The sequence below is a fragment of the Thermobia domestica genome, chromosome 8, assembly GCF_964235325.1.
Source record: "Thermobia domestica chromosome 8, izTheDome1.hap1.1, whole genome shotgun sequence".
Taxonomy (NCBI): domain Eukaryota; kingdom Metazoa; phylum Arthropoda; class Insecta; order Zygentoma; family Lepismatidae; genus Thermobia; species Thermobia domestica.
Window position 1 is genome coordinate 16595944 of NC_137461.1, and position 27476 is coordinate 16623419.

At 37.3% G+C, this 27476-nt stretch overlaps 1 protein-coding gene across 3 annotated transcripts in view; it reads left to right on the top strand.

Annotated features, from left to right (window-relative positions):
* LOC145692716 (uncharacterized) overlaps nucleotides 1-27215 on the top strand; it is a 53217-nt gene extending 26002 nt beyond the window's left edge. For all 3 annotated transcript variants that reach the window (XM_081768132.1, XM_081768131.1, XM_081768133.1), the window contains exons 5-9: nucleotides 4837-5917; nucleotides 9364-9530; nucleotides 17174-17271; nucleotides 20926-21090; nucleotides 26956-27215. In XM_081768132.1, coding sequence (XP_081624258.1) covers nucleotides 4837-5917; nucleotides 9364-9530; nucleotides 17174-17271; nucleotides 20926-21090; nucleotides 26956-27088 — 1644 coding nt within the window. In that variant the 3' untranslated portion in view covers nucleotides 27089-27215. The remainder of the gene's footprint in view (nucleotides 1-4836; nucleotides 5918-9363; nucleotides 9531-17173; nucleotides 17272-20925; nucleotides 21091-26955) is intronic.
* The last annotated feature ends 261 nt before the right edge of the window (nucleotides 27216-27476 follow it).

Here is a 27476-nt window from a genome sequence, read left to right on the forward strand (position 1 = left end):
TCCAACGATGGGCTGGCGATGCTAACCAAGCTAAAACTATTTAAGAATCTGTCCACAGATGTATGCTAGATACTGTTAGTCTCAATGTTGCTAAAGTTTTGTTTATAAGTTTCGCAAGAAGAACTGCAGCACATAACTCTAATCTTGGCAAAGTAGTCCTTTTAATAGGTGCAACCTTTGACTTTGAACATAACAAATGACTGGCAGTGGATCCGTTGGTATTAGTAGATCTAACATACACACAACAACCATAAGCCTTTTCTGAGGAATCTGCAAAACCATGGATTTGAATTTCTTTAACGTTTCCTGGCACTAATACAAATCTTGGAATTTGCACATCACTGAGCACTGGCAGTTGCAAATAAAGTTTGTTCCACTGATAAGTTAATTCCATGGGAAGAAGGTCGTCCCATGCTATGTTTACTAACCATAACTGCTGAAGAAATAATTTATACTTAATCACTACCGGAGACAACCAACCAGCAGGGTCAAATATTTTTGCAATGATACTGGCAACACTGCGTTTCGTAGTTTGTTGGGATGAATTCTTATTTACATTAACTAAGTTAACATTAATAAAAAATGTGTCAAAGGTGGGATTCCATGAAATTCCTAACGTCTTGATACCTTCCGTGTGAAAGTTAATAAGTCTTTGAGTTTCCTTTAACGTTTCAGGAATGGAGTTTAACACTGTGACGTCATTGGAGCACCATTTCCTCAAAACGAATCCTCCCCTTTGTAGTAACCTTGTCAAGTCACTGTACATCTGAAGTGCATCTTGAACACTATCAGATCCCCCTACATAATCGTCAATGTAGAAATCACGTTCTAGTGCTTCACAAGCACTGGGAAAGTTAACTGCTTCATCTTGTGCTAACTGCCGCAAGCACCTTGTAGCAAGAAACGAACTTGAAGATAATCCATACGTTACTGTATCAAGACTGTAAACGAATATGGGATCATGATTAGATTTCCTCCATAAAATGGATTGAAGAGGTTGATCATTTGGATGCATAGCTATTGCCCGGTACATTTTAGCAATATCAGCAACAAGAGCCACTTGATGAGTACGAAATCGAAGTACAATGGAAACCAAATCTTCTTGTACTGTAGGACCTACCATTTGTATGCTATTTAGTGATTCTCCACTTGTAGAGGGGCAAGATCCATCAAATACAACACGCAATTTAGTTGTGCTTGAATCCTTAAATACACAATGATGAGGTATGAAGTTTCTAACTATACTGTCCTTAGCCACTTCACTTAACGTACCAATAAGATGCATATGTCCTAATTGTTCATACTCATCCATAAAGGCTATGTAGTCCTGTTTCAGTTGAGGTTCACGATTCAATTTGCGTTCAAGTTGACGAAATCGTGTGAGAGCTGTCTGTAATGAATCACCAAGCGTGGCCTTGTCCTTCTTTAACGGGAGACGAACCACATAACGTCCGCTTGAGTCACGAGTAGTGTTATTCTTAAAATGCTGTTCACAAGCTACTTCTTCAGGGGACAATAACTTCGTATGGAATTCCTCCAATTCCCAAAAACGCTGAAGTTGTTGGCTGAGATTGTCTTCGGATCTGATGAAGAATGTTAACGCTGAGTTACTGGCTTGTGTACTGGGAATTTTGCCTGCTATCACCCATCCTAGTTCAGTGTTTTGAAGTACTGGATAAGAGCCAGGTCTAGTCCTTCTTTCTGGTTTTAGAATGTTAAAAAACACATCACACCCTAACAAAATATCTATTTTTGAAGGTGTATTAAAACTTGGGTCTGCTAGATTGATGTCTGTAGGGATGCCCCATGTCTTGCAATCAATCTTCTCCGTTGGCATCAAATTAGTTATGTTTGGAAGAACCGAACACGTAACTTGAGTGCTGAAGTCATTTATTGTTGACTTCATTTGAATGTTAACACAAAAGTTTGCTGCTGATGTTGAGTTATTTACTCCTTGAATTGGCACGTGATGTTTGATTTTCTTCAAACGATGACGCTGAACAAAATCTTCAGTAATAAAACTCGTTTGGGAAGCTGCATCTAAAAGTGCCCGACAGTTGACCCAATTTCCCGCACTGTCCTTGACCTTCACAATTGCCGTAGCAAGTAAAGTCTGTGACGAACTCTGTTGCTTGACCGAACAATACGACGCTTGAGGTGTACCGTAACTATTGCTAGGGGATGAAATTCCGGTATCTGGAGACACCATACCACTGCTGGTACTATTTGAATGCTGAGTATGTACTGACGCTTCGTCACCTTTCGATACAGTTCTGTCTGTATGAAGCAAAGTATTATGTTTAGCATTGCAGTGTCTACATGTTCCAGACTTGCACTGAGATGAATTATGATTTTCACTACGCAAACAGTTAAAACAAATGTTTTCTTTACGCAAATATTTATACTTCTGATTGATTGGAGCACTTTTGAATAACTCACAAGTAAACAGAGGATGTTTTCCAGCTTTACAAAATTTACAATCAGTCTTAACGGTGGCTAAATAAGATTTGAACACAGGTGAATGCTTGTCACTATGCTTTTTAACACTAACAGATAATTTGGTCTGTTTATTACTTTCACTTGGTAACGGTTTAGCCTTCTCTAGCGCTTGAAGCCTATGTTCTAGAAAATTAAATAACTCACTAACAGTACTAAAATCTGAACCCTTGCACTGTAACTCAAATGCTCTCCTAGTTTCCTGATCAAGATTACCTAAGAAATGTTATACTAATATTACGTCACTCAGATTAACATTTTCAACAAGTGCATTAAGCGCTGACACTGACGTCATAGCTGTATTCAAGAAATTACGCAACTCGTGAGCATTTTCTTTCGTCACTGAACGAATGTGAAGAATTTCATTAACATGAGATGCAGCTAATAACCTTTTATTATCATACCTTTCATTTAATTGTTCCCAAGCTATAGAGTAATTAGCTTCAGTAATTGGTAAGCTTTGGATAAGGTTTAATGCTTCATTACGAAGTGAAGCACGTAAGTATTGATATTTTTGAATAGCTGATATATCAGAATTATTGTGAATCAATGAAAGAAAGGTGTCCCTAAATGATATCCACTTTGTATAATCACCGTGAAATACTGGTAAATCAATAGTCGGTAACTTTACACTGAATGTGATACGTGAATTACATTTCGGATCTTTGGGTTCGGTAGTATTATGTGCATTAATGATAGCTTGCATGCGAGATTTTACATCGAAATAAGTTTCTTCAATAGCTGCACGCGCATCTTCCTGTTCACTATCACCTGATAGTAACTCAATGTCATTTAAAATAATTTCTAATTTAGACCACACAGTTTGCAGCTGTTCTAGGCGAGTGTTAATTGTTTCAATACTATGTTTCTGACTGTCAAATTGATTGACAAACGAGCATATTCGTGTTAATTGACCTTTGTAAACTGCTCTTTGTTTTACAAGCTGAGATAATTCAGCCATGATGTTAACTACTTACAATTAAAATACACAAAATAATAGAAGCAAATAAAACAAAATAAAGTTACACACACAGTAAATTTTAACTTGGAGTTGGCAACCCTGTTACTTTGCGATGACGAATGCAAGCATGACATTCATGCATTGATATCAAAGTATAAATTTTGAGCTTCTTGCTAGGCCCAAATGCATTAACTTCAACACGTCGTCTAGCTGGACTTGAAACGCATAAACATTGTACATTGCACCCAAAGCACTTTAAAAAAGAAAAAAAAAATACGTATAAAACAAATCAGCTGATGCACGTACTGCTGAGTGGCACGATTGTTGAAATGTAGAGCAGGAGGGTGAACAATAGCTGCTTTCTCACTCACACAACACAACTGCTGCACAGGTCGAATGAAGGGGGAGGGGAAAATGTTCCTGGTTCCATTGCTTGCTTCACTCACAGAATAGGAATGTTTGTAGCTATTGCCTATTGCTACGTAAATGTAGTAAGAATAACCTTTTTTCTTTCTTTTTAGAATGCTGTGCAAGAAAATAACAATTTTACTTTGAAACCTTGATGGGGACACAATACACTTCCACTATTAAGTTGCACTATGGGTAAGAGCTGACACCAACATGTCTGACTTGAGACTTAAATTGAGCCTAAAACACAGTTTTTCTTTCACTAAATTATCCCGGCCTGGTGGACCAATATGTTGGAGGATCATCTGCTGCTTGTACAGAAAATATTGTTTTGTTTACCATAGACGCTGATTGATAATAAGTGAATCGAACTGTGTTGTAATTTGTATTTGAACTGCACTAAACTACAAGTATCTTCACCACTTCTACAAATACACATAAGACACTTCTACCTTTGAAAGAGTCACACAATAGATATACCACAACACTGGCGTATTAGCATGAATATTATAGTTTAATGTATCTTGAAATGTATATTAAACACTGCTGTTTAACGAGTAAAAAGAAGCACACGGAAGGAACTACATCAGGTAGTTCATGTTCGACATGACCAACAACACTGCCACTTACTATAGTAAATTATATGAAATATCTTGCAGAATTTTCACATTTTTCAGGCAAAGTCGCCCCCCCCCGAAAGTTAGCAAAGCCCCCCCGAAACAAAATCGTAAATACGCCACTGCTCGTACTTATTATTTTTTAACCCCATTCCCGATAATCCGACATTTTCACAAACTCGGCCACACTTCGATCAACATTAGGCCGAGTTTTCGGAACTCTACTGTATTAGCTATTTCGTAATCATTTTTTCCGTCATCAATTGAATAATTTTATATAAGGAGTAGAAACTCTTAATAAAAATCATTTTGTACACTGTCTTAATTATTTTTAATTATGTCTTTTATTTGCAGGACTATGATACAGTAGAACAATTTAAAGTCCATCCTTGCGAATCGGAAGAAGAGCGTCTTCTCAAACAAGGGAAGAACATAATCTTGGAGCAGCAAAACGATGACCAAGTACAACTGGACATGAGTACCCAGCTGGAATCCCTGATCCAACAAAGTCTACGGGAGTGTTACGGCGCCAACCAGCTTCTTAACAACGGCAAAACAGGAACCGATGAAACCACGGGAGGAAGTGAAGCAGATTCGGAACAAGCATCGGGTGAAATTATTATTTACGTAACGCAAGAGGGTGTTGGTCAGCCAACGGAAGTTCATATTAAACCCGTTTCGTTATTTAGCGGGCATAGTGGTAATAAAACTGCGAGTAATGATAATAACAGCGAAGAAACTGGTGAAAGAAGTCAGGACGTTCAAAATTCGGATACGTCTGCGATGGACAACGATGATATAGACGCTGCGGACGATATAACAAATATAGCGGATGATTTTGTTAACTCGGATACGACGTTTTTCCGGAATTCATTCGATGAAGTTTGTAATAAAGACCAAAGTAATGTTAATAATAATAATAATAATAGTAATAGTAATAATAATAATAATAACAATAACGTATTAAATACGGATAATTGTGTATTTAATACTAGTACTAATGGATCAGAAAATGATCAAATAGAGTTTCCAACAAGCGCTGTGGATACCACAGCAACTAAAGTTACTGATATACCTTCTTCTAAAGACACACTAAAAGTACAAGATGCCTTCGCTGTTTTAAGTGAAGGCAGTGAAGCGAACAGTGATTTTGTGCTCCAGAATTTACAAGATGTCGATCCGTTAGCACTTCCCGACGAAGTGAAGATCACGGTGAACCCTTTGTTAATTAAGACTTCGTTAAGTAGCGATGAAAATGAAAATGTTGCAGCGCCAGTAATTAAAGAAGAATATCAAGTCACAGCGCCAGTAGTTAAACAAGAATATCAAAGCAACCAGCCGGCGGACTCACCAGTGAAAAAGAAAAGCCGCATCTTTCGTTGTCCAGAATGTTGTAAAACGTTTTCCAAGAGTAGTAATTATAGACAGCATTTAGGTAAGCTTATCTTCTTTTAAGTATACTTGTAATTCTTAAGGTTACAGTGAAATCTGCCTATATAAACTACCGTTGGTTCCACGGAACAGTGTTATCTATATATTAAAATGCTAGAAAAGTTTATGCATTTGTAGACGTTTATATGTTTGTGCCAATCCTTTCGACAATGAGATCTCGAAAACCACAAGTGCTAGAAACGTGCCGTTTTCGTTGGTCGATTCTAAATTTTGTGTAGATTGCCCAGTTCTTAATTGAATATTTAAAAAAAAAAACTGTCCATTATTTCTTTATTACATTTTTTAGGAGTACACTGGAAGTGTTTAAGTTTAAAAAAAGTAAAGCATCATATCCTACGAATTACACATTCCAACACAACATGTTTGTATACAGGGGTTATATATCTCTCAGGTGTTTATTTTATGGCCAAATGATAATGAAAAACGAAGGATAACCATTTCTCCAGTCTAAGATGAATCTTTATTGTTTGGAGTGTTTTGCCCATGGAACACCAGATATCACTGACATTATAATTAATTGTGTGTGTAATGTACTGTATTTGCTTATTACATACTGCATGCAAGAAGAAAGGAAACATTGATCGTACATGAATTAGAAACTCCAACCGGAGGTAGGCTCAGATCTTGCAAACGGTGCGAGATATTGAAAAAATAATCGAAAAAATCTTCCCTTTATTATACCACTTGCCGATTTTTGTCAAGACGTCCTTTACTTGTGTCTGTAAAGGGACATGTACAGATGTTGTGAGGAATGACTATGAGATTCATGCTCATACGTGAATAATGCGCTGTGTAGGGAGCTCATGTTCAGCTAGTTTAATTTATTTTTTGTGTGAAATTTATCGTACCACGTTTATGGACCGAGGCGAAGAAAGACGGTGATGATGGAATAGATGATAATGATATAATGATGAAAGTGGAAGGAAACGCGAGAACCCCGAGAAAACCCCTTCACACACGGTGTTTGTCTATCACAAAGCTCACTTGGCGGGAGCTGGGATCGAACATAAAACTCCATGCGCCAGGTATGAGCACTGTACCGCTGAGATACTGCGGCCGCTTCAGAAAAGTTGTATCCTATTTACATAGGTAGCTGTTTTACTTGTATTTGTTTTATATTTTATTGTAATTGGATACCCATTATCAATGGCATGGTCCTATAAACATAAACATCTTGCTTGGAGATAAGATAGTGCGGAGGCGAAATAGCTATGAGGGTTCGTCTTGCTATCGCCAATTCCATCGGGTTCGAACCCACATTAATAGTAGGTCCTTTCCTTCATAACCTCGGTGTAAACTCAACAAATTTCAATTCATTTTAAGAGGCCCTATTACGACGAAATTAAAATATCGCTAATTTTACAGCAATTATGTGATATCTTCATATAGATAAAAGATAACCGAAAAATGGAACAAGAGCTCGCTAGATAATATTATTTTACATGAGATACCGTTATCGTGACTCACTTGTCTGCTTTCGATTTCGAGCCATTAAGAAAATCGGCATTTATTTTCGCATTTATAAATGGCTGCAAACGTTAAACTACTAGATGACTCGTGATAACGGCACTTTATGCAAAATAATATTTTCTAATGCGCTCTTGTTCCACATTTTGATTATCTTTTATCTATTTGAAAATATCACGTAATTATTGTAAAATTAGCGGTATTTTAATTTCGCAGTAGTTAGGCCTCTTAACTGGTTAATTTATTTAGTAACAACATTTGAGATACAGTCAGTATGAAACCATACTGTCACCATTAACCATGAGAGAAAAATAATTTTTAGAAAGTTCATATGTTCAAAGGCACCATGCCGGCACTTCCCTCTGAATGATGTGACTCTTTTAGACAGAACCCTTTGTTTTTGGTGGATAGCAAGTTCTTGGAGATAGGGGCCACGGTGGCTCAGTGGTAGAGCGTTCACCTCTGGTGCATGGGTCCTTGGTTCGATTCCACCCCACGCCAAATGAGCTTTTTGGTGGACAAACATCGTATGCATGGGTTTTATCGGGATTCTGTTTCCTCCCACTCTTCATTCCACCATTTCCTTTATTTCTCATCATTACCATTTCCTGTAGCCTAGCCTGCATAAGCGTGGGACGTAAAACTTAAAGATTTTATTTCATTTCATTTGTCGAAGTTCAACTGGGCAGTAAATGCTTTTCAGAAGCAATATGCAAGCTAACTTTTGTATTTATATTCTATGCTGATAGGTTTGTGATGTTATATAACTGGTGTAGTAGGTTGACATTTGGAGATATATATATATATTCAGTTAGTGTTGTACATTATTGGGCACTTAGCTGTTAGATTTATTATATATATACAGGGTGGCTGGTAATTCGACCTGTTCCTTGAAAAAGGTTATTCTACAACTCATTTGGAACAAATTTCTCCATATGAACCTGGGGTCGGAAATCAGTGGTTTCGGACTATTTTCAGATTTGGTGTTTTAAATTTACCAGTTTCCAACCAAAAACTCGAAATTGTGAACAAACTACTCACTCTGACCACTAAATTGATAATCATATTTCATATATTTTAAAAAATTCATTGGAAACTCATGATATACCTAACATAGTCTGAGTTCTGGCTGCTCCCCCCAGTTTTTACCTTGTAGATCCGCAACTATAGTATCACAAACATTCAAAGTTTTGAGTCATTTACAACATAATTAACAGAAGTGAAACGGGTTGAACAATGTAAATCCAAAATTTGAAGTCATCTACAGCAGAAATAATGCAAGTGAAACGGGTGGAGCAGTGAACATCCAAAGCATCTTAAGTGTCGAATATTATGATCATGATATAACATATTTGGAATGAATAGGAGCAAAGTTACAAGAGACTGAAAATTTGACATTTTCTGTAAGTTCTCATAATTCATAAGATCAGGGCCAGCTACGTACATGGTTCTCAATAGACAGAAGAACACAATGGCATATACAATAATTTTATATATCAAACCGTTCCGCAAATATAAAAACCACTGGTAAAAATTGTTGTATTGCTTAAACGATACACATCTGGCATCGTATTTTTAAATTGTTGCTTTCCTTTACTTGTAGAACATTACAGCAGTAGTAGTTTTTGGTACTTGTAGTTTTAAAATGCCCTGTAGCATTGGTTTATGTCTTATACAGTAGTTTTGTTTCAAGTATTAATTCTTTTGTCTTGTGTATGAATCACAGTTAAGTCCTTGTTTGTTACATTTCTCATTTTAAATAAGAAAAATTAACAACCTAGAAAATTGGGACAGGGTTTTCAAGTCGAGGGAAATTTTAAAAAAGTGATTTAAAGTTGATATTGAATGTTTTGACTAGTACTTAAGAGTAGTTAGTATTTTTAAATATTGCTTGTTATATTCTTGATCGATCCACTTTATTAGTAACTTGAGAAAATAACCTTTTTAAAAAAATATTTTCAGGTATCCATTTCGTTGAACTTCAAAGCTATGAGTGTAAAGCGTGTGGACAGACTTTTGCATGGAAATCAACGCTCAACAAACATATGCTCTTGCACTCGCCTAATCCGCTTCCAAAATTTCGTTGTGAATTGTGTACGAAGGAGTACTCAACTATGTCACAAGTGCAGGTATTTTCAGTTTCTTGTGTATATAGACATCTAAATATGTATGTACGAGGGCTGTCTAGAGAGTAGGAGACGTTTTGAAATAAAAAAAAAAAAGTAACAGAATGAACAAACCAAATTGTATTATACACTTTTGAAAGATACACGCTTTTCCACATAATCGCCATGCAAATCAAAGCACTTATCCTACCGTGGCACAAGTTTTTCAATACCGTTGTGATAGAAATCTGCCGCTTGCGATTTCAACCACTGGTTTACACCGGCATGCAGTTCGGCGTCAATATCAAAGCGTTGTGTAGCGAGCCGTGTCTTCATCACTGGGAAGAGGTGGTAGTCGCTTGGCACCAGATCCGGGCTGTATGATGGGTGATCGAACACCTCTCTTCCAAAACCATCCAAGAGCTCTCGAGTACGCTTGGCCGTGTGTGGACGTGCGTTGTCGTGAAAAACTCAGCCTTCATTCATTCTATATCTGTATACTTCAAACAGTTCGCGATGTATTTCAATTAGTTTTTTTTTTTTTTTCAACAAAAACCTAATCACAGAACGCACCTAACAAGAGGTGGATTTTCCATTGCAGCGCACATTGTAACACGCCTCAGAAAGAACAGTAAAAGGGTCACAATCCTCACGCTACTACAGTTGAATGCATACTGAGTGTAGCAACGGTCTGACACCAAGATGGCGACTCTAGCCCCGCCTACCGCGATAGGCCAAAACGTCTGGTACTTTCTGGATAGCCCTCGTATATGTGGTTGTAACTAAGAAATCTCGACAAATTCGCAATCCAGGATATTGGGACTCCCACCGAATACAACACACCTCTTCTTTTCTTTGCTACCATTCCGAAGCCCACGTTCAGGTTCTCACATGATAACTCAAAGATCAAATCACTTCTATCCATCTGTTTGCTCCATCACCGTAGCTTTGCATCCGAGTACCACCCAAACCTTCGTAGATGTAACTCTATTATCTACTTACGAAAATCTCAGCGCTCGTAAATAATTCCTAAACATACGCCATGAACTCTAAAACATAACATACAATCCCTAGTTTAATTTGGCGCATTTGTCCTAATCCTGAAACAATTTCACATTTGAAAGCAATCACTATCTTCAAATCAAGGACACTCGCTTGGCCTCCTGACGCTAAGTTCTTCATCGGGCGCTTGAAACAAATATTCCACTCATCACTATACTTCAACTTTTTCTCTGTTTTCGATTCATAGACACTTTCCTTCCTAATTTCCTTCTCCAGCTACCCAGTTACCTACCTTGATGTGTTACGTTAAGGTTACACGTTCTGAAAATGCCAAAATGCGGACACACTTCAGTCTGGCTAACTCGCTATATAAGCGTTAATGTTTGACTCAAGAATGATAAGTTTTATTTATACCTTAAAGTTTGTTCTTAAAATATTGTGAAAAATATTTAAATGTATGAAAAGTAATCGAACAAGAGTACTTATATAGCATGATTTGACTTTGGATATTTATATTTTTCAGTACGAGGGACAGTCGAAAAGTTCCTGAAATATTGTTGTAGTTTTGGCATTTCTGATGCAATCACAATGAATCTTGTATAGTACAGTCCTTAGGTTGTCTAATTATGAATCTAACAAGTGTCAACACGTCTTAATAGGCAGTGTACAAATAGTATAGCTGAACGCGGGGGAGTGTATAGTGACCAGTTGGCGGAATTTCACAGATCGAACAACGCTCAACCATCAAGTTCATGTTCAAATGGGGAAAAATCGGGTTTATCAGAGACTCTGATAGCCTTAAAAATAGTTTAACACCAAGAGATGTTTGGCTCTTCCCAACGCTAAAAGTTGGCCTCAAATTTACCCTACAAAGAAGAGAGAAAAACTAACGCGACAGCTGAACTTCGAAGATGCGAAGACTTTCTCCGGTCTTTCCAGCAATCGCAGGATCGCCGAAACAAGTGTATGTATGTATGTATATATGTGTGTGTGTGTGTGTTTCGAACGCGATTAAGTAATTGTGTACTTATATTGTGGTAATAAAGAGCTACAACAAAATTCCGGGAACTTTTTGACTGCATATTGTGGTAATAAAGAGCTACAACAAAATTCCGGGAACTCTTTGATTGCATATTGTGGTAATAAAGAGCTACAACAAAATTCCGGGAACTGTTTGATTGCATATTGTGTTAATAAAGAGCTACAACAAAATTCCGGGAACTTTTTGACTGCATATTGTGGTAATAAAGAGCTACAACAAAATTCCGGGAACTTTTTAACTGCTATTGTGGTAATAAAGAGCTACAACAAAATTCCGGGAACTTTTTGACTGGATATTGTGGTAATCAAAAGCTACAACAAAATTCCGGGAACTTTTTGACTGCATATTGTGGTAATAAAGAGCTACAACAAAATTCCGGAAAATTTTTGACTGCATATTGTGGTAATAAAGAGCTACAACAAAATTCTCGGGAACTTTTTGACTGCATATTGTGGTAATAAAGAGCTACAACAAAATTCCGGGAACTTTTTAACTGCTATTGTGGTAATAAAGAGCTACAACAAAATTCCGGGAACTTTTTGACTGGATATTGTGGTAATCAAAAGCTACAACAAAATTCCGGGAACTTTTTGACTGCATATTGTGGTAATAAAGAGCTACAACAAAATTCCGGAAAATTTTTGACTGCATATTGTGGTAATAAAGAGCTACAACAAAATTCTCGGGAACTTTTTGACTGCATATTGTGGTAATAAAGAGCTACAACAAAATTCCGGGAACTTTTTAACTGCTATTGTGGTAATAAAGACCTACAACAAAATTGCGGGAACTTTTTGACCGCTCCTCGTAGATCAATTTTTTTAAAACAATTTCTTCTTTAATTGCAAATAGCTAAACATATTTTTGCATGTGAAATGTCTAAAATTAAATTGGCATTACATTTGATTTTAGAACATGTCAACAAATTAGGGAATTTCGTAAAAAAGTATGCGTACGAAAATTTATACTCTTGAAATGCAGGCGTGATCTCATGCTGACATATGATAACTCTATGTCACACTTAGAATGGATATCTCGAGACTGAAGTGCACATGAAATCTATCAACAGTAAACAATGTCTCCATTTGGAGAACTCCTACTGTCTTTATGTGAAACGTTCCTTGCCTTACTGGTTTGATTATTAGATGAACCTGCATCTGTCGCATCGAAGTAGCTATCTCAAAATCTTGTCGTCAGGACTCTGCAGCAGGGGTATTCTCCATCTCATCAGTCGTGCCAAAAGTTCCTTTGAAAACAAGCCACTGTAGAATTCGCTACTACGAACTTCCTTACGTAATGACAGCGCCCATTCTTTAAAGAATCAAATGAATCATGCATATCCCATACTTACTATCTCACCTGAAACCAGAAAGGCTTCCATATCCACCCGAAATCGTTTGCTGAAAGCCTCGTCTCAACCACCATACTAACAGCCTCATTACGGGAACTGATTCCTTAAAAGAAAGCACACCTACACCGATAAAAGTCCCAGACACCCAGATATGAAACTTATGTTCAATACCATCTTGACCTTGCAATCCTTCTAACTTCATTTACATTCTAAAATGCATTTATTAACCAGCCTTTTTGTATTGGCGAAAATTCAACTCCTCTTTCGATTCGCATTATTAATTACCGATACTTCAACAAAGCTCATATTTTTTTATCTGCCTGTTTCAGAACGCAAAAACCTCTACAACAGTGCATTTGAGCACAAATTTAGCGTAAATATTCTTAAAATTCTTCTCCCAGATTCTTCCATGTCCCTCAGAAACAGGTCGGAAGACATTTACATTACTATCCTATCCATGAACTACCCTCTGCTTTTAACAGTCTATAATAGCTTACCTCATCACACTTATTCTGTACTCCATACACATTTCCCCCGTTATCTTTGCTACTTTCTTTTTTAACTAATTATTTTTTCTACATAGTTTCCATTCTGCGTCATCTCCTATTTGACTTATTATTTTTAATTATTAGTATATATTGTACTAACTTCGTTATTAATATATATTTTATTTTTCAATCCTTTTACCATCTATCATATAAAAAATTTTCTTCAAGTTCTTCGTTACTATTCCTTCGTTCTCCTGCACTTCTACCAATTCACTGTCCCATTAACTTCATCTTTCTGCATTCGCCTTCATCTTTCAGTCTGGTAACACAACCATGTAAATGCATGACCCTGTATTCCAACATGGCGCTTATCTGCACGCTTGATAGTTACTCTTTTGTTCTTAATTTTTACTGTTTTATCTTCCTTCTTCTTACCCATCTTATCTGACGAAATATTTTAGCGAAAGTACATACAGTGATTAATACACTACTTTCTGGTAAATAATAATTCATCTTGTATATATATATTCTATTCATCTTGTATGAATAGGAAGCCTTGATGTTACTAATCTCTCGATGCACTTGGCGACGATAGTCATAAAAGCAATAAAGAGAAATGCTGCTTGCTTTATTTTTGGACAGGTTACTTTCAATGAACAAGCTTTCTTCTTTTCTCCCTGTGATTCACTAACTATCTCTCCAACACACAAGAGTAAAATATAGTCTGAAAGGGTTCCTAAAAAATAAAAATTACATAGGTGTCCAACATACAGAGGTGAATGTAACATTAGCAGGATAGAAGCAACGCTGCTTCAATCCGACCAACAAAGAGGGCAACAAAGGCAGATACCAAGTTATAGACTAATAAATAGTGTATGTCCTACGAGAAAATACAGTTCCCTTAGGACAGAGAGCAACAAAAGAAGTGGCCAAGTTATAAACTAATAAGTAGTGTATATCTTATGGGAAAATACAGGTTCCTTAGGACAGGCCAACAAAGGCAAGTGGCCAAGTATAGACTAATAAGTAGTGTATGCTTATGGGAAAATACATGTTCCGTAAGAAAGAGGCCAACAAAGGCAAGTGGCCAAGTTATAGACTAATAAATAGTGTATGTCATATAGAAAAATACAGGTTTCTTAGGAGAGAGGCCAAGAAAGGCAGGTGTCGAAGTTATAAACGTATAGATAGAGTGTATACCTTATAGGAAAGTACAGGTTCCGTAGGAAAGAGGGCAACAAAGGCAAGTGGCCAAGTTATAAACTGCTAAGCAATATATGTCTTATGAGAAAATATAGGTTCCATAGGAAAGTGGTCAAATTATAGAAGTGGCCAACTTAGCAGCTTTCACTGTATTATCTCTCTCTATATAAAATAAGAAGTCTTGGGAGTAATAAGTAATGTATGTCTTATGGAAAAATGCAACATAAGCAGGTGGCCAACTTAGACTTTTCATTTAAAATAATTACCGGTAAACTTTTCTTGTTATTTGACATGGAAGAAAAGAAATGCCTGTTGTTCTGTATGGTTGCGAAACGTGGTCGCTTAATCTGAGGGAAGAACATAAACTGAAAGTATTTGAGAACAGGATCCTGAGAAGAATATTCGGACCCAAGAGGAACGGAAATGGGGAATGGCGGAAACTTCATAACGAGGAACTACATAATTTATACGGTTTACCCAACATTGTTAGGGTCGTCAAGTCTAGGAGCTTAAGTGGGCGGGTCATGTAGCTAGAATGGAAGAAAGTAGAAACGCTTTCAAAGTCTTGACTGGAAGACCAAACGGAAAACGACCATTAGGAAGACCTAGGCGCAGATGGGAGAACAATATTAAGATAGATCTCGCAGAGATAGGAATACAAAGTAGAAACTGGATCGAATTAGCTAAGGATAGAGGTCAATGTAAAGCTTTTGTGAACGCGGAATTGAACCTCCGGGTTCCATAGGCCATAGAGTAAGTTAATTAGTTAGTTAGAAAAGAAATGAGGTGGGAATTAAAAGGATTATGGGTGGTTCACTAAGATGTCCATACAAAGTATTCGAATTTCATAAGAGACTTCGAGGGATTAGGACTAAGAATTAGATTTCTGGGCTTTCGGCAGCTGTGGTCACGTTAGGGAAACATGTATAAGGAGTGACATCCCTCGGCAATCCCACTGCGTGGGAAATTGGATATTAAGGAAGGAAGCGGCCAGTGATCATTATAGAAGGTACCATCCTGGCGTTTGCTTGGTTTGAATGAGGAAAACTTCGCTTAGCATAGCTGGCCTGAAAAGTTTTTACATTTTTTCGACCGGGTGTCCCCATCGGAAATCGAACACGGGCCCGATAAGAGACTTCGAGTACAGACGAATTTTGTATGTAAGATGCAGAAGGAAAACGCAAACTAATGTTCGCGGTAATACGTCGAGGCATTTGTTACGTAGTTACAATATATAAAGGTAACCAATAAAGTTCTGTCGTTTTTTCACCCACCACCCTCGAACATCGATATGTCACCTAAGACGTACCTGGAAGATCAAAAATAGTCCCCATCAGCTTCGACGACCTTCTGCCAACGTTCTGGGAGGCCATGGATTCCATTGCGGTGCAACTTGGTGGGCCGTGAAGCGAAGAAGGTACCAAGTGCATTTTGCACCTCTGCTAAGGATTTGAACTGGTGTCCTCTAAGATGATTGTCCAAGGAATGGAACAGATGATAATCGAACGGTGCAATATCTGGAGAGTATGCCTGATGCAACTGTTGCCCATCCAAGGCGTAGAATGGCGTCCCAGGTTATCCTAGCCACGTGGAGCTTATCGCTGTCCTGTAACAGGAGGACCCCTTTGTGATTCAGAAGTGCCAGCTCTAGAGTTTTGAGTTTTTCTTGAACACGCCTCAACTGCTGACAGTACACAGTTGCATTGAAGCTCTGACCAGCTTGTAGCAGTTCCCGATGCACAATGCCGCGAGTAGTTCACCAAACACATAGGAGGACCTTCACCTAGTGTACTGATTTCGGCTGTTTTGGAACCGGTTCATGGGATGCTAACCAATTATGACGGCGCCGTGGGGCTTCGTACAGGACCCACTTCTCATCACATGTCAACAGCGTCCAGAAATAGCTCCTTCCTCAGACGATACAGCAAAGAAACACAGGTGTCTGCTCGCGTGCTTTCTGACCCGGAGTCAAATCATGTGGGACCCATCGACCCAACTTGTAGTGCTTCCCAAATTGATTGAGGTGCTGCCAAGTGGTTTCTCCAGTCACACTGAATTGTAGTCCCAGTTCCTCACATATCTGGCCACTGTTCGCTTCAATTACTGCCTGAAAATCTTAATTTTGTACATGTGTTGGTCTTTCGGTACGTGGTGCGTCTTCGAGTGTTTCGTCACCGTTCTTAAACCCGTACAGCATACACTCCCTTATGACGCTCTGTGGAGGTCCTATGTTCACTCTGTCCTTACGCACGTTCACGGTGTAACTGAACTGCGACAACCAGGTAGTATGTTCCCACATCAACAACTGATATTCGCCTTATCTCCATTCGCATTCAACTCACGGTGTGAGGGCCAATTGAACACAGACCTCCACAAGAAGCGACAAAATTTTCTTGGTTACCTTTATATAACTTTGATTTAAAGAGAAACCATTTGTGAGTCATCCATACTTGTAAACCTGACTACTTATATAAAATTTCTAGAGAACAGGTTTTTCTCTTAAATTAGAAAAATAATGTTTATAAATCTTGTTAGCAATACTCTTTCTTAGTGTCTAACTATTTTATTTTTCTTTTTGTAGGAACATATAAAACGGGACCATTACAAGGAGAGACCTCATGTGTGTCCTACCTGTAACAAAACTTTCTACAAAAAATATGATCTCAAAATTCATCTCCGGTAAGGAAAAGAAAAAGAAACTGTTTTTATTATTGGTTTTGTCCTATGTTGCACTTACGATTGAAATCATATTGCAGATACACTTCAAAATTTCTATCCATATATCAAAAGTGTTTTTCAACACTTGAATTTTCAGATTTATTATCACCATCATCATAATAATCATCAGTATTATTACTATTATCAGGGGCACAGTAGCTCAGTCATAGTAGTAGAGCAGACATATATCTAGTCGAGTCAGCAAAGATTTATGACTGATGTGGGGTCAGTGACCCAGACCAATGACCTAGGGCCACTCTTCTAAATTTTGGCAATGGGTACGTTGGCCCACTCTATATTTCGGGAGGAGTAAATAAGACCATCTCCCTTAAATTTCGGAAATTGTCAAATTTAAAAGTTTTAGTATGGTAGTATAGGACCGGGATATGTACCTGTGTAAGTGTGGGTGGTCCATCTTGTTTCCCTCTATGAATAAAAAATTGCCAAAACTTCAAATTTCGGAGGTTTTCGACCTATCTTATCTTCTGTGATGAGGCTTTATTACCTTACATGGTTCTGTGGATGAGCATAGGGGTCTATTTCCTTTCATTAGGTAAGTACATTGACGCACTTCGTTCAGAATTCGGGAAAGGTACACTGCCTCAAGCTTACGAAAACATTTTGATATCTTTTCAGCGTTACGTGATCAAACTTAGACGCAATTTTTTTTTTTTTTTTTTTTTTTTTTTTTTTTTTTTTACATTCCCAGATAGGTAATGCAGATCAAACGCAGGTCTTATTTTGATATGCCAAACAGCACCACGTAAATAATGCAGAGGAACATAGCATGCCAATATGTACATGTGGTGCTGAAAAGCAGTGGTGCACAGTGATGTTGAGCATTACATCTGATGATGGACGCAAATTGTCACTGTCTGTTTTTAATATTAAAACCCTGCTCAAGGGAGAAAGTTTCCCAGCTGGTATTATTATAAGAACTCATGACGGTGGGTGGATGAGAGAAGAACTGATCCTAGACTGGATTTCAGCAGTGTGGAGTAAGTAACCAATACTTCTCTTCGCTCAGAATCAATGCTTCTGTAGGGTAGTTTTTGCGAGCACATTGACAATCGATTGAAACCAAAACTGAAAGAAAGACATTGTGACCCAGTGATTATTCCTAGTGGCATGACAAGTGTGTTGCAGCCTTTGAATGTGTGTGTATCAGTCATCCATTCAAAGCTAGTGCAAGACAATTCTATAGAAATTACGTCATGAACAAAGCAACTTCGACCCCAGGAAGCTGTTTGATACGTGCGTCTGTGTTAGAAGTGTGCCGTTGAATTTTGGCTACTTGGCGATTAATATCTAAAGAACTTGTCATGAAAAGTTGAAAAAAAAAAAAAAAAAAACTGCAATTTCCAATAATTTTGATGGGACTCAAAGATGACCTTCTGTGTGATAGTAACTCTGAGCAGCATTCTGAATCGTCTAGGAAGGGTGAAGAATCAGATGGTGGGAAGTAATTGTGCTTGATTTTGGCTGCATACAAACAAGCTGACGCAGTTAAAAAGGTTTTTTTTTACAGAATAGGTACTGTATATAAATATATCGTATATATTATATATACTGTATGACAAAGATACACGTTCCTGTTAATAAAAGAATTAAGTGTACAAGTGCTTTTTGTTTCAGCTTAAAGTGTTACCGGTACCCAATGAAGGTGGCAATTTTTGCGAACAAGTTAAATCTTTCTGCTAGTTTCTTCTTAAGTCTTTGATGGTTTATAGAAGTAACTTGTAATGATATTAATTTAAGCCTACAAGATACGTGTACATGTCATTTTGAGATTGACAATTTATGATTTGAGGAGAAAAATATCGATAATAGGCCACACCATGATTTTTCAAACCAAAGTGTAGGAAAAAAGTACGGCCCATATTCGCGCAAAGACGGTAATTCTTTTACCATCATATTACCATTAATTTAACCGAAAGAATATTAGTAACACCTTGAAGTAAATATTTCATTTTCTAAGTTGTCAGAAAGTAGCTGTTAAATATCACTCTTCGTTTCTTACATTTTTGCTAATTGTACTTATAGGATACATATTGAATAATTTAGAGATAAGAACTTGGCAAAAAATTTTTCGAAACTGTTTTGATGTTCTCTGCCATGTTTTCCAATGTCTTCAACTGTTCTGTAGAATGGTAACATTTGGGTAGTTTCCTAACACATTGAAAAAATGCCAGACAGCATTGAAACAGTTGGGAGAAAAATTCACCTCTTAAGTCGTTATTAAAAAAAAAAAAAAAAAAAAAAAAAAAATCGAAAGAAAAATAAATCCTTTCTTTACTTACAAATTGTGAAACAGTCAATATAGACTTGGTGTTCACCATATTGGAAAGTTCAAACTTTTTTTTTTTTTTTTTTTTTTTTTTTTTTTTTTTTTTTTTTTTTTTTAACTGCCATTTAGCGAGTTAACTAATTTATCCTCGACCGTCGAAATGATCTTTATCATGAACCAATTTTTAGAGCATTTACTTTATTTTGTGGAATGTACTTAAAGAAGAGCATTTAGTTTTCATTTCTGCATTTTCTTTCATTTTACGTTACAATGGACTCTTTATTTACGTGTGAACTTTATCCATGGGAACTAGACCGGTAACATACTGTCATAGACTTTGCTTATACGTCACGGTAATGCTCCAGCCAACGAGAGTGCACGTGCAGACGAAATGAATAAATGTGAAATGAGTGTTTCGAGATTACTTTTTACACCTGGGTTCTAGATCCATGGACGGTTCTTCGTCTGAGAAGCGAGAAGAACGACATGTCATTGCAGAAGATGGCCGTGAAATAGTCAAACCTGTATAGAACTGTAGTCAGTTATTTATTTATCCTCTATATGCCGTTATGTAAGTGTATAGAAACATATATAAAAATACACAAGAAATTAAATCATACGAGTAATATTTTCCTCGGTGCTCGTTATGTGTATGACCCGCCAATAATGGTTTTATATTGTGTTCTTTACAGTGAAATCAAATTGCTGAAGTTATGCTTTAAATATAACTCTTAATATTGTGGTTTATTGCGGTTGTTTATGGCGAGGCTGGAACAAAACTTCGATTTGTTCGTCACAATTTGCATTGTAACAGCGTTTGTTTGCGGATAGCTTTATATGCATTCCAGTGCCATTAGTGAAGCTGTCAACGCATGGGTGCTGGACGGATTTCAAGTTCGATTCCCTAGCTTGGTTATTACGCTTGTTTCTTTATCCATTCGCAGTAATCATAATACGGATCTTTAAAATAATAATAATAATAATAATAATAATAAAAATGTTCTGATGGTTAAATGTTTTCTCTTCATTGGCATACTAATTTTTTCACGTTCAGAATTCCTATATGCACTATGTTTTTAGTAACTAAACTTTTTGTTTTTTATCTTTAATTTCATTCATACAAAATAAATAATTTGAAATATTTGCGTGTTGTTATGACTCAGATCATCTTGCAAACGACTGGGCATATATCTTGTAAACCTTTTCGCGTGGCACACTCCTGAGCATTTCAATGGGAAATTTCTAAGAAAAAACAAAAATCTGCTGCACCTTGTAACACGAATGATTAAGATGAACATTTATATATATAAAGATTTCTTGCTTTCCAGAACCCATACGAAAGAGAAGCCATATATGTGTGGGACATGTGGAAAAGAATTCTACCATTTGTCTCACATCATTCGCCATGAAAGAATCCACACAGGGGAGCGTCCGTATGGATGTGAACATTGTGGACGTCAGTTCAATCAGTCCAGCACGCTTAAAACGCACAGGTAAAATACTTTTTTAATTTTTTTATTGACATCTTATCATTTAGACTGTGTACTACATATAATACTGAAACAAGTATTAGTTGATTAGATTTGAGTTTAGCTTCTTTTTCTGCAGCGAGGCTATATAAGACGTGGACCTCCAGCTTAACGTGAGATCCGAACGATATGAGCTTCCGCTGGGAATTGAACCTGAATCTTCCTAAGAATTGTGTTTAGTACAGGTATTGTATCATTATATTTGCACTTAAAGTCTAGCAACATTAAAAAAAAAGTTGCACTATTTTTTTTACATGGAGTTTGTAACATAGAAGTTTGTCGTGTCGCTGTAATATTATAGGTCCACAACCCTTTTATATACAAGGTGTTTCAAAACAACACTGACAACGTTTGGGAGATGATTCCTGACACCAAGATAAGACAAAAAGTATAGATCAATCTAAATGCAGAAGTCTGTCATTTCGGAGTTAAAGGCTTCCGAAAAAATTAACTTTAAACGTCCATAGCTCTCCAATATTCTGGGACCTACCCTAGTCGTATGAAGACTTCACTTAGGAACTAGTATGTGCCCTATCCAAATATTGATGTTTCAGAATCATGTGATACTTCCGCAACAATTTTTATAGAGGAAGGTTTACTACGGGCATACACCACCAACTACCTCTATAAAAATTGTTCCGAAGTGCCGCAGAATTCTGAGTTGAGTTGAGTCGATTTAGAGTTTAACGTCCCTTCCAGCAGTAAGGCCATATAAGACGGGATCTACTGATTAACGTGGAATCCGAACCAGATGAGCACCCGGCGGGAATCGAACGCGGGTCTCTCATGCCAAAGGCGCGCGCGCTAATCGCTTAGCCATGAAGAAGCTCCCGCAGGATTCTTAAACATGGATATTTGGATAAGACACATATTAGTTTCTAAGTGAAGTCTTGACTAGGGTAGGTCCCATAGTATTCGAGCTATGGACCTTTTAAAGTTCATTTTTTCTGTTTTCGGCAGCCTATAACTCCGTAATGACGGATTTCTGCACCCAGGTTGGTCTATACTTTTTGTCTTATCTTGGTGTCAGGAATCATCTTCCAAACTTTGTTTGTGTTGTTTTGAAACACCTGTATATACAATATATTTCAAGCATATCACAGACCGAAAATCAAAGTGTCATAATAAAAATAGGTTTTAAATTGTTACCAATTTTTAATATGTAATAATTGTAATTTGTAGATTTGTAAGAAGTGTTTTCTCTGCATTAATTAATACTATACATATTGAAATAACGTTACAGAACATAAACAGAAAAGATAACCAAAGTTCTTTAGATACAAAAAATTTTGTTGTTATTTTGGTTTATCTGTAAAATTTGCATTTTAGAGTTACAATAGTCTTATCTTGGGGGTTGCGATGTGTTCTTACATTGCAACAACAACAATCTCCTACGGCTTGGAATATGAAATAAAAAGCTCAACTAAATCGGTAAACCTTTTATGGTATGCTGAATATTAAAGAGCATATAAGGAATAACGTTCTTCAAATTCCTGTTCACTGTCATTGTTGATTTATACAGGGTGGTCCAATAAAACCTCCTAGTTTCAAAGGCTAATTTAAACAAAGTTTAGCAAATAGAATTTTTTTATTCCAAAATATAAAATAGTATTGAAAAGTGTTCGTAATTATTTGATTCTGTTGATGTAATTATTGATGATTTGAATGATTCTGTTCTGTTGTGCATTGAAATGTTACAACAATGCGCCGTAATGTTAATAATCCCAATAACACCAATGAAACTTCCCATTTTTGATCGCCTGTAGTAATGTCAGTGGAGGGGCAAGAGGAGTCGGGGTCGTCGCTTCTGCTTACCATTCTCCTGCCGTTTTCAGTCGTCTTTATGGATATAGTTGTGTATCAATACACGTGTTTATGTATCAATATATATATATATATATATATATATATATATATACACGTAAAATTTCAGAATCCTACATTAACTATAAGTAGGTCAGAGGAAATATTTAATGAACGTCCCACGTATATATATAAATAATATGAGGGTCAGTCAGAAAGTTAGTTGCACTGCTTAAGAAAATAAAACAGGATAGAAATTTTACAATAACTTTGTATCGTAAAGTTGCATTCACAATCTACTTTTAAATGTAATTACCTCCGTTATTTAAACATTTGTCGAGGCGTGGTACAACTTTTCGGGCCCTGCAATGCTCAATAACTATTCTTGAGCTGTAGCTTTCACCTCGTCATCCTAGTGCTATCGTCGCTTTGAAAGTTCGTTTTTCATGGGACCAAACACACGGTGAAAGGTCTGGGCTATAAGGAGGGTGATCCCACACTTCCCACCTAAACTTTGTCGGAAGTTCGCACGTTTGTTGTTAATATCTGTAATTCCGTTCTCAAACATGTTGCACCACTTCGCGATATTGTGACGTGACATTGCATTTTCACTATACACGTCATGCAACTGCCGATAACTTTCAACACAGTTACATCTTTTCGCACACAAAAAACGAATCACTGCAAGCATTTCCAATTTGGACGCCACTTGCAGCTTTCGAGACATGTTTACGACTGATTATCAGAACACCTCCACTTGCCTTGTGAAAGCCGCTACGTCACACGATACAGCTATATGTCTGCAGTGTTGTTACAGTTTCATCATAATAGCCTTTGACCGAAAATATTTACGAAGGAGCGCGACTAACTTTCTGACTGATCCACGTGTATATATATATATATAAAGAATGTAGTCTAAAAGCTGGAGTTGGTTGTTGTGAGAAAGGCTTGTGTGCATACAATTAAACACTCTTAATACGAATTATACAATGCGCAGGAATCTACTATTCTATCGCAAAGTGATACACTGTTAGCAAATATTATTCTCTTGTAACTTGGATTACTCACAAGAGCGGTACTTGTGTGCCAAAGTATAATTGTGTCTTACGTAAAGTCTATATTTCGGCTGTGGAGCCAAGTTCAGAGAAGAAGCTTAAGGCAGGGATCTTCAGTTCGTCAGGCAATGTGAGCCTCATTTACAATTCAGTGACACTCGCGAACCACTAAGCTGTACTGCGGTAGAACTGCTGTAGTCTGGTTTCATGGCGAAGAGGAGGGGGAAGGGGGGCACAGTGGCTCAGTGGCAGAGCGCTTACTTGTGGTACGGAGGGGTATTGGTTCTAGTCTTGAAGCTCTCCCGTTTCCTCCCTTATTCTCATTCCACCAATTCTTCCAAAACTATTCGTTATAATTAATCGCTCGTATTATTTAGCCTAAAAAGCATTATCGTGAGACAAATTAAAAACGTCTTTTTCTTCTTTCTTTCTTTCTTTTTCTTTTTTCTTTTCTTTTCTTTTTTCTTTTTCTTTTTTTTTAAATATGGTTTCAAGTTAAGTACTTAATGTTTGAAACGGGGTTTTGCAGATAAGTGGCCCGTAGGTCATGCATTGAAGACCCTCTGGGTTATGGATATGCCTGAAATAGAAAGTGAAGAAATTAAATGCATATTTTTAGGAATGTACTCGCCTATATTGCAGAATCCGTAGTGAAGTGTCGATTATTTAGCTACTATTATGAAAATTTTTGAGGAAACATGCAATGTTTTGTACATGGAACTGCCTGTAAAAGCCTGTCAGATTTTGACAGGCATTATACAGGCGTCTGTTTCGGCGAAAACACATGTAAAGAAAATATTACAGGCACATTGTCTTCAGGTGATATGCATGTCGAAAAAGTATTGAACTTCTGTTGGAAATTTTGCACGGAAACACGCGTTGTACAGAGCCTATACATTAAAATGAGAACATGCAATGTACACGTAATCACTCACATGCAAGTAAATAAAGGGAATATGTGCATGTAAAGTACCTTGAATGGCTTGTTGATAACATTCGCAATACAGTAAGAATGAAAAGTACAAGGAAGGTGCCTGTTTATCAACACATGTAATATACATGTGTGACATTCGCATTACATGTAAATACCATGTATTAGCGTATAGCATGGAAAACGCATTATGTAGAATATGTTATTTTACATTTATCATTTTCGTGTACATGCGAAGTGTGTAACTCCCGTACGTGCAGTGTAAAGGCAATGTACAGGTGAACGGGAACATGCAATAATCATGATTGCCAATAAATGGATTAAACAGATACGTGTAGTGAACAAGGTGGATTGGAGCTAAACATTCACGTTATAGGCATAGGAGACATGCAATATTCAGGCACATGTCTCCAGTTCGACATTCGCTATGCAAGGTCCTGACACATGTATAATGCATGGGATTAAAACTGAATACATTGCCTGTATTATCTCCGTGTACATGCGAAGTGTGAACCTACCTATATGCAATGTACAGGCAATGTGCATGTAAACGGAAAATGCAATGATCATGATTGCCAATAAATGGGTTAAACTGGTGCTTGCCAGGAATAAGGTTGATTGGAGTCAATCATTAATGTTACAGGTGTAGGAAACATGTAATATTCAGGCACCAAGTCTCCAGTTTGTCATGGACATATGCAAGGTCCTGACACATGTATAGTACTTAATGCGATGTACTTTACATGTATACTCCGCTAACACGCCCACTAATTCGTTAACACCTGTTTTTACATGTATTTAACATGTGAATTACATTCTTATCAAATGAAAAGCAGATCCTCATGAGGTAACGTATATGTCAACAACATGAAATATGCCGGTTACGTACATGTCTACTTGTTGTTTACATGCATTTTTCACGTTGCAAGGTTGCAACCCTATTAACATGAAAACTACCTGTTTCCATAAAATTAACATGCAATGATCGTGAAAAAAATCGATACCTGTCTCATGCGTTTAAAAGTGTTCCATTTTCAGGCGCATGTACATGCGCCTGTAAAAATATGCCTGTTTATGCATGTTTCACAGGCGCCTGTAAACCACCTGTAATTTCTGTCTGGGTACAGATCCTGAACCACAAAATTATACACTTATTTTTATTTTGATCATAGAGGATTTTTTAAGGTTATTTTTTGATTGCTTTTTCGGTGACAACAGTAAGATTTTTTGGGTGTCTTTTTGGAACTGTAGTCATATAATACAGGGATAAGTCGTAAGTATTGCAATATTATAGCGCACAACATATCTGTATTTATTATAGTACCAAGACGGGAGGTTAACATTCAAAGTATAGCCCCTCGTGTTGCACTATCTGTAGGCACCACCTTGCCAGTTCCTCGATTCCATGTCCATCTGCCATTGCTCAATCACTGTTTTGCACATTCGTATTTCGGAAAAGCATCCATCTTTTGTCGCATGAAATAGTTCATTTCAGGAAACGCACATCACGTGGATTTTGTAGCAGATGTCGGCACACATCCACTTTGCTGTGGGCTTGAGCTGGGGTCAAGTCATGTGGCACAATGTGGCAGTTCCTGATAATTTTCCTGAGCTTGTGAAAGTGACGTACTACAGCAGACTGGGACATACCGAGTTAGTCCCGACAACAGAATCGTCGTCTGTTATTGGATGGATTTTTCCTCAATGACGTGTCGTATGACCCCAGAACCAGTTAACCGGTGACGTCTGGACCTTTGCTGATCTTCGAGTGTTACCGCAGCGTTATACCCGGGTTATTAGACGTTGTTGAGCACCAAAACCTGATTGAAGATACTGACAGAGTGGCGGCTTCCGTGTTAAATAGTTCGCTTGCCACGCTACTCCTTGGGCCAGTTTGACCTTGTATTAACGGTTGATCAGGGAGCATACACGTTCCTGCTGTTTACTTTATGGAAATATTGCAAGACTTGTGACTTACCCTTGTGCTTACATTTATATGACATAATAATAATGATTCCTTTTTTTCCTTTCTTCCAACAGGGAGCGTCATCTTCGTTCCTTTATGCCAAACGCTGTAAGGTTGTGTACAGTAGATTCCTTGGAACAAACTCAAGCCTCAGCACAGACACAGTTTGCAGCGCTCGAACAGACATCAATTCTTCTATATGAATAGGTTTTTTAGAAAAAGAAATATTCTCGAGTATCTGTATATGTATGTTAAGTCCTCACATGGTTGTTTAAAACGTATAGTACACATTGAAATCACTACTTGAACACTGAGCTTTTGAGTTTCAAATGATTCATCGTCGGAGACAAAGTGGGGAGGAAAAAAGACGAAGAGACTAAAATGATAGTACAAAATCTCCAAACGTTGATACCAGTGGCGTACACAAAGAGGGGAGTTTTACGAGTTTTAACTCTTCTCCCTTGAATATGATACTCCTATAATGTGAACTTAGATGCTTGAAACCTCCCCCCCCCTTAATAAATTCTGTGTACGCTACTGGTTGTTACTAGTCTTTCATTTGTGACTCAAAAACTCAATGTTTTTGTTTAGTACT